Source organism: Schistocerca nitens, chromosome 3 (assembly GCF_023898315.1).
Source record: "Schistocerca nitens isolate TAMUIC-IGC-003100 chromosome 3, iqSchNite1.1, whole genome shotgun sequence".
Classification (NCBI taxonomy): Eukaryota; Metazoa; Arthropoda; class Insecta; order Orthoptera; family Acrididae; genus Schistocerca; species Schistocerca nitens.
Window position 1 is genome coordinate 616,286,899 of NC_064616.1, and position 17,587 is coordinate 616,304,485.

The 17,587-nt window shown below is 38.5% G+C and overlaps 1 protein-coding gene across 1 annotated transcript in view; it reads left to right on the top strand.

The window, feature by feature from the left end:
• LOC126249362 (IQ and ubiquitin-like domain-containing protein) overlaps positions 1–17,587 on the top strand; it is a 222,711-nt gene that overhangs the window by 65,647 nt on the left and 139,477 nt on the right. Inside the window, exon 5 of the mRNA XM_049951015.1 lies at positions 12,368–12,555. Coding sequence (XP_049806972.1) covers positions 12,368–12,555 — 188 coding nt within the window. The remainder of the gene's footprint in view (positions 1–12,367; positions 12,556–17,587) is intronic.

Here is a 17,587-nt window from a genome sequence, read left to right on the forward strand (position 1 = left end):
AACAAAGTTTTCATCTTACAATATCTTCAGAAACATGGAAAATGGTGTCCTGAGGCACAAAATATAAACTTAGGTCTTTCAGATCACAACACACTGGTCACATATATTAATTCTTGTTTACCTAAGGTCATAAAATATAAGTGGGAATATAAAAGAGATTTCTGCACAGAAAAAGTAAATACTTTTATTAAGGTGTTAGCAAAGGAAGCCTGGGAAAATCTATTTTCAAAAACAACAATCGATGACTCATACAATGCTTTTTCTAGTACTTTCATGTCCCCATTTGAAATGTGTTTTCCAAAAAAGCTTACAAAAACCAATGTCATGACAAGGAGCAACAGCCAGTGGATATCATCTGCTATCAGAGTATCTTTTCAAATTCTAAATCATCTCAGCCAAATCAGAAAAGACACAAAGACAAACACTTTGCAGGCTATTTTAAGATGTATAAGAACATTTACATGAAGGCGATTGAAAAAGCTAAAACAATGCTAATGACAAAGTAATTTTAGGATCAGCAGATGTATCAAAAGCAACACAGGATGCAGTAAAAAAGAAATAAACAAAATTGTTAAAAGTCTAGACGACATTGTTTTAAAATATGGTTGTGGTGTGTTACTCAGAAATCTTACCCTCGCAAATTATATAAATGACTACTTCATAAATACTCCAGTCAACCTGAGTAAAACTGGCTACTCCCCACAAATCAACCAGAAGTTCTAAGAATAATAAAAACAATGAAGAATAAAAGTCTTTAGGTATTGATGAAGCATCTGCTTAAGTCATAATAAAATATGCTAGTGTCACATCAGAATCATTATCACACATCATAAATCTATCATTATGGGAAGGAGTGTTTCCTCAAAGATTAAAAATTTCAAAAATAAAACCAGTGTATAAAAACGGCAATATAGATGAAGTGGGAAATTATAGACCAGTAGCATTTTTACCTGTATTTTTAAAAGTAATAGAGACAGTCATGAAACACAGAATTTCAAATTTACTTGAAAAATTCAATCTTTTTGTAAACCAGCACTATTTTTGCAGAGGATGGAGTACAGAATCGGCTATTACCCATTTCATTTAAAATACCATAATGTGACTAGACAGATACAACAGTACAATAGGAATAAATTTGGACTTATGAAAGGCTTTTGATACTGTCCAACATGATATCTTGCTACACAAGTTAGATGTTATATGAGGAGTTGTGAAAAAATGGTTTCACCCCTATCTCCTTAATAAAAGACAGGTAGAAGAAATTACCTCAGCCAACATTAAAAACCAAAGTATCACTTATGGATCTGATTTTTGAACTGTGCCAACTGTGGTAAGACAGGGCAGTGTTCTAGGACCTCTGTTATTTCTAATTTATTTAAATGATATCAAAATTCTAATGAGTGGTACTCATATAACTGTTTGCTGATGATACAGATGTTGTTGTAACTGATGTAATGCCACCATCTGTAACTAGAGTTTTGGAATATTTACAAAACTGGCTTGAAATGAACAAGTTAACATTAAATATTTCAAAAACAAATTACATCCATTACAGGAAAATAGTCACAAAATGATCTGGACCTCAGAATACAAAATAAAGAAGTTGATAGAGTACCTGTCACAAAATTTTTATGTGTCCACATAGATGAAAATTTGCCAGCAAGCTAAGTTCTGCTTGCTTTGCACTATGTGTAATTAGTAATGCATCTAGTAAACAATGTAGTAGAACTTTCTACTTTGCTTACATTCACACGGCTATGGCCTCACTTTCTGGGGTCATAATATGACAAATCTAAAAACCATCTTCACACTAAAAAAAGAAAAAAGAAGAAAAGCAATGAGCTGTTACAATAATTACAAACAGTTCAAAACTAACACCCACCAGGCAGTTATTTCAACAGCTAAATATTCTACCTTTACCATACCTCTACGTACAAAAAAGTGTAACAAACATAAAAATGTGCACTGAAAATTTCAAAACCAACTCAGATTTGTATTCAAATAGTACAAGAATGTGCAATGATATCCATGTGAAAAGAGTAAATAAGGCTATTACACAGAAACAAACTAACGTTCAAGGTACAAAATTGTATAACAAACTTCCAGTGCATACAAAAGAAATGAAATAACTTGTCTTCATTGAAGGAAGCAGTATTCAAGTTATTAATGACCAACTGCTGTTACAGTGTAAATAAGCACGTTCAGCAATCCAATGGCATGTAATTATATTCATCTACTATGTTGATACTATATACCATTGTCAATGCCAATAATACTTTCAGTCAAATGTTTGCAATGATCTGAATTAGTATTTTGAATGGGAGTGTTACAACTATTACATGTTTTTATTTAAATCTTAACAATAATCCATGAATAATATCATTTATGCAATTAACCAAACTTGTTTATACTTTTTTAATGTAAATTTGTGTAGAGTACCATGCACCCATGTATTTGTAGCATACTTTACATCCTTGTGTGTGTGTGTGTGTGTGTGTGTGTGTTTGATGTAGTTTCTGACAAAATCCATGCAATGTAAATTGTCTTTGGATGGATAAACTATTACTACTACTACTACTACTACTACTACTACTACCACTACTACATGATCCAATGAGATCAAAATTGTAATTCTGCATGTACTACAATTCTGTTGTTACAACCAAGATTATCATATTTTTTACAAACATAAATAAAGCTTGAAGCTAACTTAAGGTTAATTACCTTATGAGAAACAAAATTATTTTTAAATTTTTTATGCGTTTCAGTCCTATTCATATTTAATATTATAAACATTCAAAGTTAGAATTATGAACATAATTATTGTTTCCATAATTATTATGAAAGATAAACTAATAGCTTAGCTATGTGTTTTATTTCTGTGAAATATTAACAAAATTTAATTCTTTGTTATATCGACTATATTGATTATAAAGACATAACTTTGTACTAAAATTGTTAAATTTCTGATTTTGTCAACAAGCAATGTGTGTGTGTGTGTGTGTGTGTGTGTGTGTGTGTGTGTGTGTGTGTGTGTGTGTGTGTGTGTGTGTGAAGTTTTCGAGTTGTAGTGGAGTTGCATTCAAAAGCAGTTGTTGTTGGATGTAGTAATGAGTTAGAAGGACTGTTTTATACTGAAAGTGCATTATGGAATTTACCACATATGGAATAAACATATTTTGAAACAAGTATAGAATCCGGCAAAGAGTTATGACTTTTGCAATGTATGGAATTAGAAAATCTGGAGACCTTTATTGTAGCCATTGTAGAAAGGAAACATCCACTGTGTCTACTGTGCCATAAACAAGAATGAGAAAAATCTACAGGTATCAATGAGAACCCAGCTAAGTTGACCAACTTTGTACTAAAATTACTGTCCTCCTCACTTTCTGGTTCAAGATTATCACAGCTGAACATTTTATGATTCCAGCAAATGTGCAGTTAATGAGTAGGTTTTAACAATTGTGATCAAAAATAATTTCTGGACATTATTTTTAATAGTTTAATGAGGGTGAGGTGTCATACACCAAATTGGAATCAACCTCTTGGGGAGATTCCTAAAGTCAACAAATGGGAATTGATGGATAATAGTCTGCACTGACAACCTCACTAAAGCTGTGCCACTTGCTGAAGCTCTGAAAATTCTAAATTTCCTTGTAGAAGACATCATTTCAAAGCAATGAGTAGAGGTATTTTCATATTGTGACAACACCCACAGGATAATAATAATAATAAAATTTTATTGTCATTCGGCTGATTACAGCAGTAGACAAAGTCAAGATCACATGTTTCTACATAAACTACTATATTGGTGTAAATTGGTTTACATAAAATAGGTACACATTAGAATACAGTATTTTCATCTTCAAAAAATTCATCAATGGTGTAAAATGAACTGTTCACTAGTAGCTTGTATAATTTAGCTTTAAAAATATTTACAGGCAGTTCTTTAAAGTCAGCACTTAGTCTATTAAACATTCTTAGTCTAAGAACTAGGTAGGTGTTCTGTGATTTTGATAATCTATGATATGGCACGTTTACAGATGTTCTGTTACTAATATTGTGGCTATAAATATCACTTCTCAACACAAAATTAGAGACATTGTTTCTAATGTACAATAAAACATTGTAGATGAATAAGTTTACTACTGTAAGACACTGCAATTTAATAGACAGAGGTTTACAATGTTCTGTTTTATCAGAATATGTTATTATTCTTATTACTTTCTTCTGTAAAAGTAAAATGTCATTTACATGACAGCTACTACCCGACAGTAAGATTCCATAAGAGATGATGCTTTGGAAGAAGGCAAAATATGCTGATCTCACATACTCATTGGGAACATGCCTTTTTAAATTTCTAATTAGATAAATAACTCTTGAAAGCCTAGCCAATATATTTTTAATGTGTGGTTCCCATGTCAATTTATTGTCAATAGTAATAGCTAAAAATTTGACAGTTTCTAGTTCTTGGTAGTTAGGAATCTCTTTGAGGCTAAAGTAAAGTGCCTGGGTTTTGTTTTCATTTAGTAAGAAGCCATTAGCTTTGAACCATAATGAGGACTGAACAAGGGTATTTTCGGTCACTGTTTTCAGTGTACCTAGATCAGAGTTTTTATTTATAAAAGTTGTGTCATCAGCATACAATATTGTGTGAGAATTTATGAACAAGGGCAGATCATTAATCATTAGTACAAACAGTAAAGTTCCAAGCACCAACCGTTGAGGCACTCCATACCTAACATTAACCAAATTTGATTTCTCCCTACCAATGCACACAACTTGTTGACGGTTCTCCAGAAAAGACCTTAACATATTTATACTGTTGTCATCAAAACCATAGTAAACTAGCTTATTCAGCACAGTGTCATGCTCTACACAGTCAAAGGCTCTGCTCAGGTCACAAAATGTAGCCTGGACATAGTCCCTAGCCTTGAACACATCTAGTACAAATTTTACGAGGGAGTCCATTGCATCCATTGTGGATTTACCTTTCCTAACTCCAAACTGTTTATCACTAATTATATTTAATTTACCCATGTAGACACTAACTTGCTCATACATAATTGTTTCTAAAATTTTTGAAAAAACTTGGGTTATGGATGTAGGTCTGTAACTTGCGAGACAGTTCTTTTCCCCTTTTTTATATATGGGCACAACTCTAGAAATTTTTAGTATGTTGGGGAACTTACTTTCAACTAGATATTTGTTAACACAAAATGTTAAGGGATATATCACACAATCAATAACATCTTTCAACAAATTACATGAAATATCATAGTAATCAACACTAAGTGAAGGTTTGAAATTTTTCACTATTTTTAGGATATTATTTGGGCTCACTTCTGTGAAACTGAAGGTGCTTGGGAGTAGTTTTTCAAAGCAGCTGTCCATAACACTAAGTGCATTTTCAGAACTGCCTACCATCCACAGATGAATGGCCATACAGAATGCTTTAATAAGACACTTGCAGATATTTTCTCAATGTAAATTGATGTTGAACAGATACAATACTGTGCCAGTCCCATACCACATGGTGAAGAAAGACACTGCACACTTCACATTGTTCTTTCTGCTCCACACTTGTCAGACTAAAACAACAATAGACACACTCTTCCAGTGTCAACAAGATGATATTGAGGATGGCTATGCGAAACATCTTATCACCATGACCAAAGAAGGAAACAGCTGGCTCGTATAGGGACCCTGGATGTCCAGCATAAAGAATGAGAGTGCTACAGTGCCAAGCACAGACATTTGACCTACAGCCCAGAAGATCTGTATTGGATTTTTATGTCTATTCTGAAAGGAGGGTAATTGGAAAATATTACTAAAGTGCTATTTTTTACTGTATCATATCCTTCATTACTTAGCATCACTCGTTGGCATGCTGTGGGTTGCCATTTCAAACCTGACCACCAGAAATTATTTGTTCTATGAAATGATCGTATGGCTTTTATTGGCTGGGATATCCCATTCGCGGTTCGGCCGCCATATTGCAAGTCTCTTTAGTTGACGCCACTTTGGTGACTTGTATGTCAATGATGATGCAAATGATGATGAAGGACACGCAACACCCAGTCCCCTGCCAGGAATCAAACCCAGGCCCCCTTGCGTGGTAGGCAGTAATGCTAATGCTGTGCTATGGAGGCGGATATTTGTTATATAGTATTTATTGTTTCCAGAATGTTTTTGCTATATTTTATGTTTATAATGTTTGTATATTCAGGAATATTCAATGATTGTATAAATACCTTTACTCTTCATCCAGTAGTTAAGTGCTGCACTTCACTGATGGCCCTGCCTTTGGATTTGGACTTTATTTCAGTTACAACGTGACACTTCTTCACCATTGCATTACCACAATGCCCTGTGTGGTTGGATGTTGTGAGTTTCCCACTTAACCTTTCTCTTTGCTTCCCCATCTTCCATTTCATATAAAAAAGTATTTCATCTATCACAAATCTTGGGTGTAAGATCTTACGCTAAGATATTCTTGACTGTATACTGTAGACTGACAGCGATGTTTATTATTAATGTATGGTAATCTCTTGCCAGTGCCTACTCTTGAGTTCTCTGAATAACCCTTAACATATTATAGAAGATTACCTTAATGGACCTTTTCAGTATTTCAGCCCCTAGTTGTCTCTTTAATGTCCTTGGGCAGTTTATTGTACAACTTTATTCACAGGTGCAAAGTGGTGTTTTGTATTTGTGTTAATTTTTCTTGGTAAGTGTAAGTTAATCCATAATTATGATTAATAATAAGAGTGTGATTATTACTGATGTTTTTCTTCAAATGCATAACAGATTTATAAATATACTCACCTGGGGCAGTTTAAAGCTGTTAAACCAGATCTTTTCACTGAGCGTTATTGCTATTTTTGGTTATTATTCTTACAGTTCTTCTCTGAAGTCCAGAAATTGCATCAATTTTCTGTGTATTGGATCCCCAGAAACTGAGTCCATACTTAGTAGCTGAGTGTACATTGGCATAGAGTGTAGATACTAGGCACTATCTGTTACAGACTGATGACAAGACCCCAGGGGCCTTTACTAGTTTATCTAATGTCAAGTAGCCATACACTTGTTACTACATAAATTAATGCACTCTTCCACAGTGTTTCTGAATTTTCTTGGCTAGTTAAATCATTAGACCTATGCCTCACTGAACATGTGTGGGACATTATGTGATGACATCCCATACAGGCTGCATTCCTGGCAAAACCCCTTTATCAGTTTCAGCAACCTGAGAAGTGGTGTAGAACAATATCTCCCAAGTTGAAATCCAGCACCTCTCTCATCATGTCAGTGCACTATTTCAGTCATAAATTTGTAGTGAAAAGAATTAGTACAAGATACTGATGCTGTTTCCAAGTCAACTTACACCCAAGTTAACAATACTGTGATTATTATCATACTAAGTGTGTATTCTAAAATAGTCGATGTTTGAAAATATACACTATGTGATCAAAAGTATCTGGACACCTGGCTGAAAATGACAAGTTTGTGGTGCCCTCCATCAGTAATGCTGGAATTCAATGTGGTGTTGGCCCGCCCTTAGCCTTGATGGCATACTTTCAATCATATGCTGGAAGGTTTCTTGGGGAATGACAGCCCATTCTTCATGGAATGCTGCACTGAGGAGAGATATCAATGTCAGTCAGTAGAGCCTGGCACAAAGTCAGCATTCTAAAAAATCCCAAAGGTGTTCTATAGGATTCAGGTCAGCACTCTGTGGAGGCCAGTCCATTACAGGGATGTTACTGTCATGTAACCACTCCGCCACAGGCTGTGAATAATGAGCAGGTGCTCTATCATGTTGAAAGATGCAGTCACCATCCCCAACTCTCTCTTCAACAGTGCGAAGCAAGAAAGTGCTTAAAACATCAATGTAGGCCTGTGCTGTGATAGTGCCATGCAAAACAACAAGCGGTGCAAGCCCCCACCATGAAAAACATGTCCACACCATAACACCACAGTCTCCGAATTTTAATGTTGGCACTACACCCATTGGCAGATGATGTTCACCCGGCATTCACCATACTCACACCCAGCCATCAGATCACCACATTGTGTACCGTGATTTGTTGCTCCACATAACATTTTTCCACTGTTCAGTCATCCAATGTTTATGTTCTTACACCAAGCGAGGCGTCATATGGCATTTAATGGTGTGATATGTGGCTTATCAGCAGCCTCTCGACCATGAAATCCATGTTTTTTCACCTCCCACCTAACTGTCATAGTACTAGCAGTGGATCCTGATGCAGTTTGGAATTCCTGTATGATTCTGGATAGATGTCTGCCTATTACACATTATAACCCTCTTCAACTGTTGGTGGTCTCTGTCAGTCAACAGATGAGGTTGGCCTGTATGCTTTTGTGCTGAACATGTCCCTTCACATTTCCAATTCACTATCACATTGGAAACAGTGGTAGTAGGTGGCAGCAAAATACACCTAATATGAAAAAATATGTTTTTGGTAGTGTCTCGATACTTTTTATCACATAGTGTCATATAATTTGTATAAATAACAAGTCCACTCATCAAGCAGAAGCAGGAGAAACCATATATACAAGATATGGAAATGTGCTAGACTTTTGAGCCAGGGGCTTCTTCTTCTGGCAGATGGGTTAAAAAGGAAGGATGAGGAATGAAGGAAAAGGAATGTTGAGGTTTAGGAAATGGGGAAAGTTATGGAAAAAACCACTCAGAATTCCAGGTTAGGGGAGACTTACAGACTTCCTTCTGAAACCGGTCTAGTAAGTTTCCCCTGACCCGGCATTCTGGGTGACTTCTCCATAACTCTCCCCATTTTTCTAAACCTTGCCAGTCCTTTTCCTTCATCCTTCTTCCTTTCCCTTCAACCTTTCTGCCAGCAGAAAGAGCCATTGGCTCTGAAAGATTGTGCATTTTCATATCTTTTATGTGTTTTTTCTTCTACTGTCACTTGGTGAGTAGACTTTTTATTTGTTCAGTTATAACTTATATTTGCCACAAACCTTCATTTTTCACTAGTGTATATACACAGATGCTAGAAAAGTAACTTAAAGATAATTGTAGAGATACAGTGGCATCTGACAGAATCTATTTAGAATCCCTGTTAAATGATCACCTATGTGAAATGGGTTTTTAATCTTATATAATCAAAAGTAAGAGCTAAATATAAATTACAGTAAATGAATGATATGCATCCCATTGAAATAAAATGGTGATATACAAAATCCACAAAAGTGAATAATGTATTGTAGTGTTTATTACAGGGTGTTTCAAAAATGACCGGTATATTTGAAACGGCAATAAAAACTAAACGAGCAGCGATAGAAATACACCGTTTGTTGCAATATGCTTGGGACAACAGTGCATTTTCAGGCAGACAAACTTTCGAAATTACAGTAGTTACAATTTTCAACAACAGATGGCGCTGCGGTCTGGTAGCAATAATATGGCGTAGTCTCTGAATGAAATTACCCAAAACCTTTGACAACGTGTCTGGCGGAATGGCTTCACATGCAGATGAGATGTACTGCTTCAGCTGTTCAATTGTTTCTGGATTCTGGCGGTACACCTGGTCTTTCAAGTGTCCCCACAGAAAGAAGTCACAGGGGTTCATGTCTGGCGAATAGGGAGGCCAATCCACGCCGCCTCCTGTATGTTTCGGATAGCCCAAAGCAATCACACGATCATCGAAATATTCATTCAGGAAATTAAAGACGTCGGCCGTGCGATGTGGCCGGGCACCATCTTGCATAAACCACGAGGTGTTCGCAGTGTCGTCTAAGGCAGTTTGTACCGCCACAAATTCACGAAGAATGTCCAGATAGCGTGATGCAGTAATCGTTTCGGATCTGAAAAATGGGCCAATGATTCCTTTGGAAGAAATGGCGGCCCAGACCAGTACTTTTTGAGGATGCAGGGACGATGGGACTGCAACATGGGACTTTTCGGTTCCCCATATGCGCCAGTTCTGTTTATTGACGAAGCCGTCCAGGTAAAAATAAGCTTCGTCAGTAAACCAAATGCTGCCCACATGCATATCGCCGTCATCAATCCTGTGCACTATATCGTTAGCGAATGTCTCTCGTGCAGCAATGGTAGCGGCGCTGAGGGGTTGCCGCGTTTGAATTTTGTATGGATAGAGGTGTAAACTCTGGCGCATGAGATGATACGTGGACGTTGGCGTCATTTTGACCTCAGCTGCAACACGGCGAATGGAAACCCGAGGCCGCTGTTGGATCACCTGCTGCACTAGCTGCGCGTTGCCCTCTGTGGTTGCCGTACGCGGTCACCCTACCTTTCCAGCACGTTCATCCGTCACGTTCCCAGTCCGTTGAAATTTTTCAAACAGATCCTTTATTGTATCGCTTTTCGGTCCTTTGGTTACATTAAACCTCCGTTGAAAACTTCGTCTTGTTGCAACAACACTGTGTTCTAGGCAGTGGATTTCCAACACCAGAAAAATCCTCTGTTCTAAGGAATAAACCATGTTGTCTACAGCACACTTGCACGTTGTGAACAGCACACGCTTACAGCAGAAAGACGACGTACAGAATGGCGCACCCACAGACTGCGTTGTCTTCTATATCTTTCACATCACTTGCAGTGCCATATGTTGTTGAAAATTGTAACTACTGTAATTTCGAAAGTTTGTCCGCCTGAAAATGTACTGTTGTCCCAAGCATATTGCAACAAACGGTGTATTTCTATCGCTGCTCGTTTAGTTTTTGTTGCCGTTTCAAATATACTGGTCATTTTTGAAACACCCTGTATGTTGTGAAATGTACAAGGTTTTGCAACATAAGATGCCACATAGTGATACAGCATGAATTAGGGGATATAACCTATGAAGTTAATGATGACATATGATAATTAGGTAAGAGTGGCTAAAGTATACAAGGATGAGTGTGCTGCTCTACACTTGAACATTTTTGGATTTTCTTTAATCAATGGTTCTGTGGAGAAAGTTGAGGATTACAGATGATGAAGGTTTACACTATTTAATATGTCACTCAATGTCTCATTATCCAGTACACAGGTTGCATTGTTGTGTGTATGTATGAACATATGAGCAGGATAGCCAGTAAAATTCTTTCATAGAATATGTAAGGAATGTTTTGCAAGGAGAGACTGGCAGCTGAATGTATGTCTTCTGATGACAATACAATTATGTCAGTGTCAGAGATAGTGGGTGAGAGATAATGGGTACTTGTCCAGGGAAAAAGTTGGCAGGAAGAAGTGTATCATTTTAAGAGAGGAAAATACAACTGATTAGCTAGTATGTCATGAAGATAGACCATTTTTGATGTATGATATCAGATTACAGTTATTAACCAAGTAGCCCAAACAAAATGTATGCCTGAAGATTGAGGATTAATTCTCCGAAATGTCACTGGTGAAGGATATTGTGGCAGTGGTGTAATTTTGTTTAATTTAACTAATAACCACCACAAACAAGTCACAGTGTGAATATACAAGAGGGTTAGTGCTATATAGACTGTTACAGAATGGCAGAAGCTGCTGAAAGCTAAACTTGATTGTACACATAGGAAGATAGTATATTACGTGCTTGTTGAATGAAATTTTCTCTCTACAGCAGACTGTGCGCTGGAAGGTAGGAGACGAGGTATTGGCAGAATTAAAGCTGTGAGGACGGGGTGTGAGTCATGCTTGGGTAGCTCAGTTGGTAGAGCACTTGCCCACGAAAGGCAAAGGTCCCAAGTTCAAGTCTCTGTCCGCCACACAGTTTTAATGTGCCAGGAAGTTACATGCTTGTTGTTTGTTGGAACTGCAAAGTACTTACTGTGGAAATAGAACACACTGTATGGAAAATATATTGATAATTGAACTTTTTGAACTGCTTTAGCACATCTGCAAAGTTAACACACAAGTGAATGATGTGGGAAAGATTAATAAGGTCCGTGTCATACCAAAAGAAGTAAGTTTTCCATTTGACAATCAAACATGTCAGAATATGCTCTTTCAAATTCAATAAAAGTTTATTTTTGGAGAGTATTTCTACCATGTGGTACATGTTAATAATTGAGTCTTACCTCTTTACCTTCTTTTACTCCGTAGAGTCTGTGCATGTGTCAAATTAAATGGAGGAGGAATATGGGGTTTCTTTCTGTGAAAAAGTAAGGACATTTTCACTTAGCAAGCTCCAGCAGATTTTACAGTATCTGCACGTTTGACACTGTTCAGTTTTCTACTGCTGTCAGTATCACAGTTGTTCCTCTTATCTATAAATAGAACTACAGCATAAGACTTTAATACAATAAGAATTAGTTTTTTAATTTTATACAGTTCTGACCTAAAATTATTTTGTCAGTAATTATATTTTTATTAATTTGTATTTTTTTCTAGAAAGAATGCAGCGTGAAACACAGACAGTATATTATTGTGATAAAAACACTGGCATGACAATAGCAGAAAAATATACACAGATTAGACAACAGGATTACTTCATTCCCTGTATCCATGACAGAATCATTGTACCCCAAAAGTACATATCAGCACAAGACAGGATGCAGATGGAAGCATTTGAAGACAAGGTAAGTGAAACAACAATTATTTAGAGAGCAAATCAACCATCAATACCACAACTCCAAAAAATGTATCTCCAAAAATTATGAAGCAGTAAAATATTTACACTGCTCTATTCTTATAGGTTACCAATAAGGATATACAGCTATGTAGTATAAATCATTCAAAATTTGTAATGGAATTAAGCTGTGGATTGCTAATTAGGAGATAAAACTGTCAAATGTAAGCCTTTCAAAAATTCCATATAAAATGTGTGGCAACCATCGACAGTGAACCAAATAGCTTCGATGAAGGAAGTAAAGACCTTTGACTTAAGTTTTTGTTTTGATGGTTTCAATATGCTTGTATGTTTGCCTGTAGTGTATTTGAGATACAAATAAATAATTGAGTTACATTGGCTAGTTGGGTTTCTGTGTCTATGTTTGCCAAGTTTAGTGGCTGTAACCCACATTGGTGACCCCAAATGTTTTTTGTTCTTTGATTATCCATTTTATGTGTTATTTAGTGTTTGTTAGCAGAAACTATGGATCACTTAGAGTGGGGTGCTCCAAATCCTGCGTTTCTTGCATCCACACCTAACTACAATTGTGAAGCACCGGTGCTGTTGACAATGCAAGAGACAGTTGCAGGTGAACATGTGCATTCATATTCTAACATGTCACACATGACCATGATAACCTTCAACGGGCAGCAATGACAGGAGACCTACACACACACACACACACACACACACACACACACACACACACACACAAGGGGACATTGGCCTCCAAGTTTCACCAGCTTCACCAGACTGTGGTTTACTCCTTCATAAGACAGATATCACATCACAATGCCTCACTGCTATGCTCCCTCTGTCTCTGCTGGCTATTCACCCTCAACAAACAGCAGACAGTTATTCTCTGATTGTGTTGCTGTGCTCTGATAGGCCATCTGATTCATTTTTTGCTCACCTATCACCTCACTATTCAATGACCACAGTCATCTCTACCATGCTGGCTGACTTTCTGTCCATACCTACTGCATTGTACATAACTTTTGGTTATTGCTTCACCATTCCCCTCTCCCACAGTGACTTTGGGCAACACAACACATCAGCCTCCTGCTCCGAATGGTGCTCTCAATCCAGGCCACACTCCTGCTGTAATGCATACACCATTGCATCCTGCATCACTGCCTACGTCTCACCATATGTTGGCTCAACCTAAACCTATGCAGCACATTCCAGTGGGCAGGTTCCCAAAGCTACCTCAGTTACAGAAGGACAGCCTCAAAACATGGTTCATGCTGGTGGACAATCTACTTGACATACAGAGCATTTCGATAACGATGCTCAATTCGTTCGCCTTGTCAGCCATCTCCACAATCCCACAGACCTCATCAGTGTTTACCGTCTATCACATCATAAATACCCCTTGATGAAGTCTGTCAGCATCAATTGCCTGTCACATCCATCAGCAGTCCACCATATTATTCATGAGCAACATCTTGGTTCAAGATTTCCCTCACAACTTTGGCACCATCAACGTGCACAAGTGAGTCCAGAGGTTTTGCCTGACATTGTGTTATGAACTCTTTAGTGAAACTTGCACATGAACTAAAACTGCAGCTTCCCTTGCCTTCTTCAGATCCACTGGAACCTAGACTTTGGCTTGCAGATCAGTCCCACAGAATTATTTGCCACAGACAGTTACTCTCAACAACAAGTACACACACAGACAACAAGGTTGGCAACAGTGTGCATCCCCCACCCCACCTCTTCTGAAAAACTTGGGTGTAGGGGCCATGTGTGAGCAGGCATGACACATTAGAGCAACCTACAGCCATGTGGTGGCCAATACTGGGCACCTGTGCTATATACCCAACAACTGACAACTTCCGTCAGTACTCCACTCCAACGTACAACTGACCACCAGCAGAATGCAACAGATGATGCGAGTGACACCTGCTTTACTCATAACCCTGCCTAACCACTCTGCTGGTTTCACAAAATGTTTGGTGATGCAATAATAAACTGCTGGCTGCCCTGCACCTACCCAAATTCTGCACCACAGCTCACGAAATTCCGCATGATGCTGTCACAAGCAGTAATCAACAGAAACCAACACCATATCTAGTGGAAGATACTATGTCTTGGATCTCATCACTAATCGTCACTTTCTCATCAGACAGGGGTGAATGCCAGCATCATCCCCACCATTCACATGTCCGCACACACTCATCTGACAAAACTCTCTTTATGTGCCTACAACAGATACCATATCAATGTGTAGCCGAACTTTGGGTCCAACTTACACAGGGATGGAGTTTACTTGAACATTCCACATAGGTGACATTGTGGAGCCAATACTTGAGATAGATTTCCTCAAGCATTTTGGCCTAACCTCAGATCTGTAGATGACATCCTTACTGCACCATGCTACTGACTATCGGATCCCATTCACGAAATAGTGACCCACTACTGCCCACCCTCTCTGAGTGCTCTGGACTGTCTGCTCACCTAACTTTCTCATGGTCAGGCTTGCAATTGAGCACTCCAAGATCAACACCCTATATGCTCGCAATGTCAGATTGCAAAAGCTTATTCACACCATCCCAAAGAAACTGTCGCACATTCACCATACACTTTGTTGCCTCACCAGCTCTTTGCCAACTTACATTACCAACATGCCTCTGCTGTGTTCTCAACATCCACAGGCCAATGTTAGTGACATTCGATTTTCCAGTGTATCATCCATGTCTCCATTCCACACAATGACAATTGTGTTCCTCATTTGCCATTTGCTAGATGCACAATTAGGCATGATCACTAACAGCACCAGCTACAGGATAACAATGACAGGAGGCCCTCCTGGGTGCCACGAAGCTTGCTGCCTCCCACCAAAAAAACTATGCCACACAAAAGTGGTTATTAATGACCTTTTAACCGCAGGTATCATACACCCCTCAGACAGTAACTGGTTGTCAACCACACACCTTGTGCCTGAAAAAGATGGTTCATTCTGGTTGTGTGGTGACTATCGGAAACTAAACAGTCACACATTATCTATAACTGTCCTGTCCCCCACATCTAGGACTTTGCCCAACTACTTAATGGGGTATGAGTGTTTAATGTTCTGCATTGCCAGGAAGTGTACCTTCAGATACCTAAGTTCAAAGATAACATTGCTAAAATGGCAATCATTGCACCATTTGGCCTCTTTGAATTCTGTTTTATCCCTTACAGCCTAAAAAACGTGGCCCAGACATGGCAAAGGTTCACTGACTCTATCTTGTTCAGTCTACCATAATGCTACACCTAACTCAATGATATCTTGATTTTCTCCCCAACCCCTCCCCCCTCTTCTTCCCCCCTCCTGCTCACCAAGCAACACAGGCATCACCTGGCCTAGATTTGGGCTGCCCTGACGATGTCATAGAAATTAACCATGACAAATTGCAGTTGTGCTACCTTTCTTGGACACACTGACGGCATCTGTCCGACGTCTGATCACATCGATTTCATCTGTGATCTACCCATACCTGTGACTTACCATGATTTGTGGCATTTTTGTGGTATGGTAAATTTCTACTGCAGACATTTGCCTCATACTGCTTCCACCCAGGCCCCACTCACGGTTGTTTTGGATCGAAAAAACACCTTTGTGTAACAAAAAGTACAGTGGTTGGACAAAATGCTTCAAGCATTCTACACACTCAAGATTGCACTTTCAAACACTTTCACACTTGTGCACTTGGTCCAAGATACATGTATCACAACTGTCATGATTGACACTTTGATCAGCTCTGTTCTTCAGCAACACATCAGTGATACAGCCAAACCACTCTAGTTCTTGCAAGGAAATTCACAGCTTCCCAATGCAGGTGATCAGTGTTCAACCATGAGTTACTCATGGTTTATGAAGCCCTGAGATATTTCCATGATGACAATGAATGGTGCATGATTATGATTTATACAGAACATGAGCCACCTCCCGATGATATTCGCAACCCATCATAGGACTTTCCTCTGAGGAGATTCCGCCACATGTAGCCGATTAGCCAATATACCACTAACGTCCAGTACATCTGGCAGGCACAAACATGGTTGAGTATTGTCTTTCCACAGTGAACTCTATCACTTCTCTTTGGGCTTGGATAAACAGGCATGGCAGGCAGGCAGGTGACGTTTAACTTTGAAATCTGTGATAGGGCCCTGTCTCAGCACTGACCATGATGTTTTGCCACCTTCTGAGCTCTTCACTCCCTATATTATGTGATTCGTTTGCAGGGAACCTCCACCACCTCATCCCAGTCTCTCTCCAGTGTGCCCGCATCTCGTGGTTGTGCAGTAGCGTTCTCGCTTCCCACGCCCGGGTTCCCGGGTTCGATTCCCGGCGGGGTCAGGGATTTTCTCTGCCTCGTGATGGCTGGGTGTTGTGTGCTGTCCTTAGGTTAGTTAGGTTTAAGTAGTTCTAAGTTCTAGGGGACTTATGACCATAGCAGTTGAGTCCCATAGTGCTCAGAGCCATTTGAACCATCTCTCCAGTGAGCAGGTTTCTTGACTATACATAATCTAGCACAGCCAGGCATCAAGGCTACAACATGCCTCATCATGGAGTGTTTTGTTTGGCCTAGGAACTATCAATAGTGAACTGAACATATTCAGTGAAGAAAGTGAAGAGCTTTGACTTTAGTTTTGCTTTGGATAATTTCTGTTTATGTGCATGCTTGCTTGTAGTATGTTTGAGATATGAATAAATAACTGAGTTACATCAACTACTGGGATTTCTGTGTCTATATCTGCCAAGTCTAGTGGCTGAAACCCACAAATGTAACAATGCCTACTAATGAATAGTAATACTGTAAATAATACGCTATTGGCCATTAAAATTGCTGCACCAAGAAGAAATGCAGATGATAAATGGGTATTCATTGAATAAATATATTATACTAGAACTGACATATGATTACATTTTCACACAGTTTGGATGCATAGATCCTGAGAAATCAGTACCCAGTACAACCACCTCTGGCCATAATAACAGTCTTGATACGCCT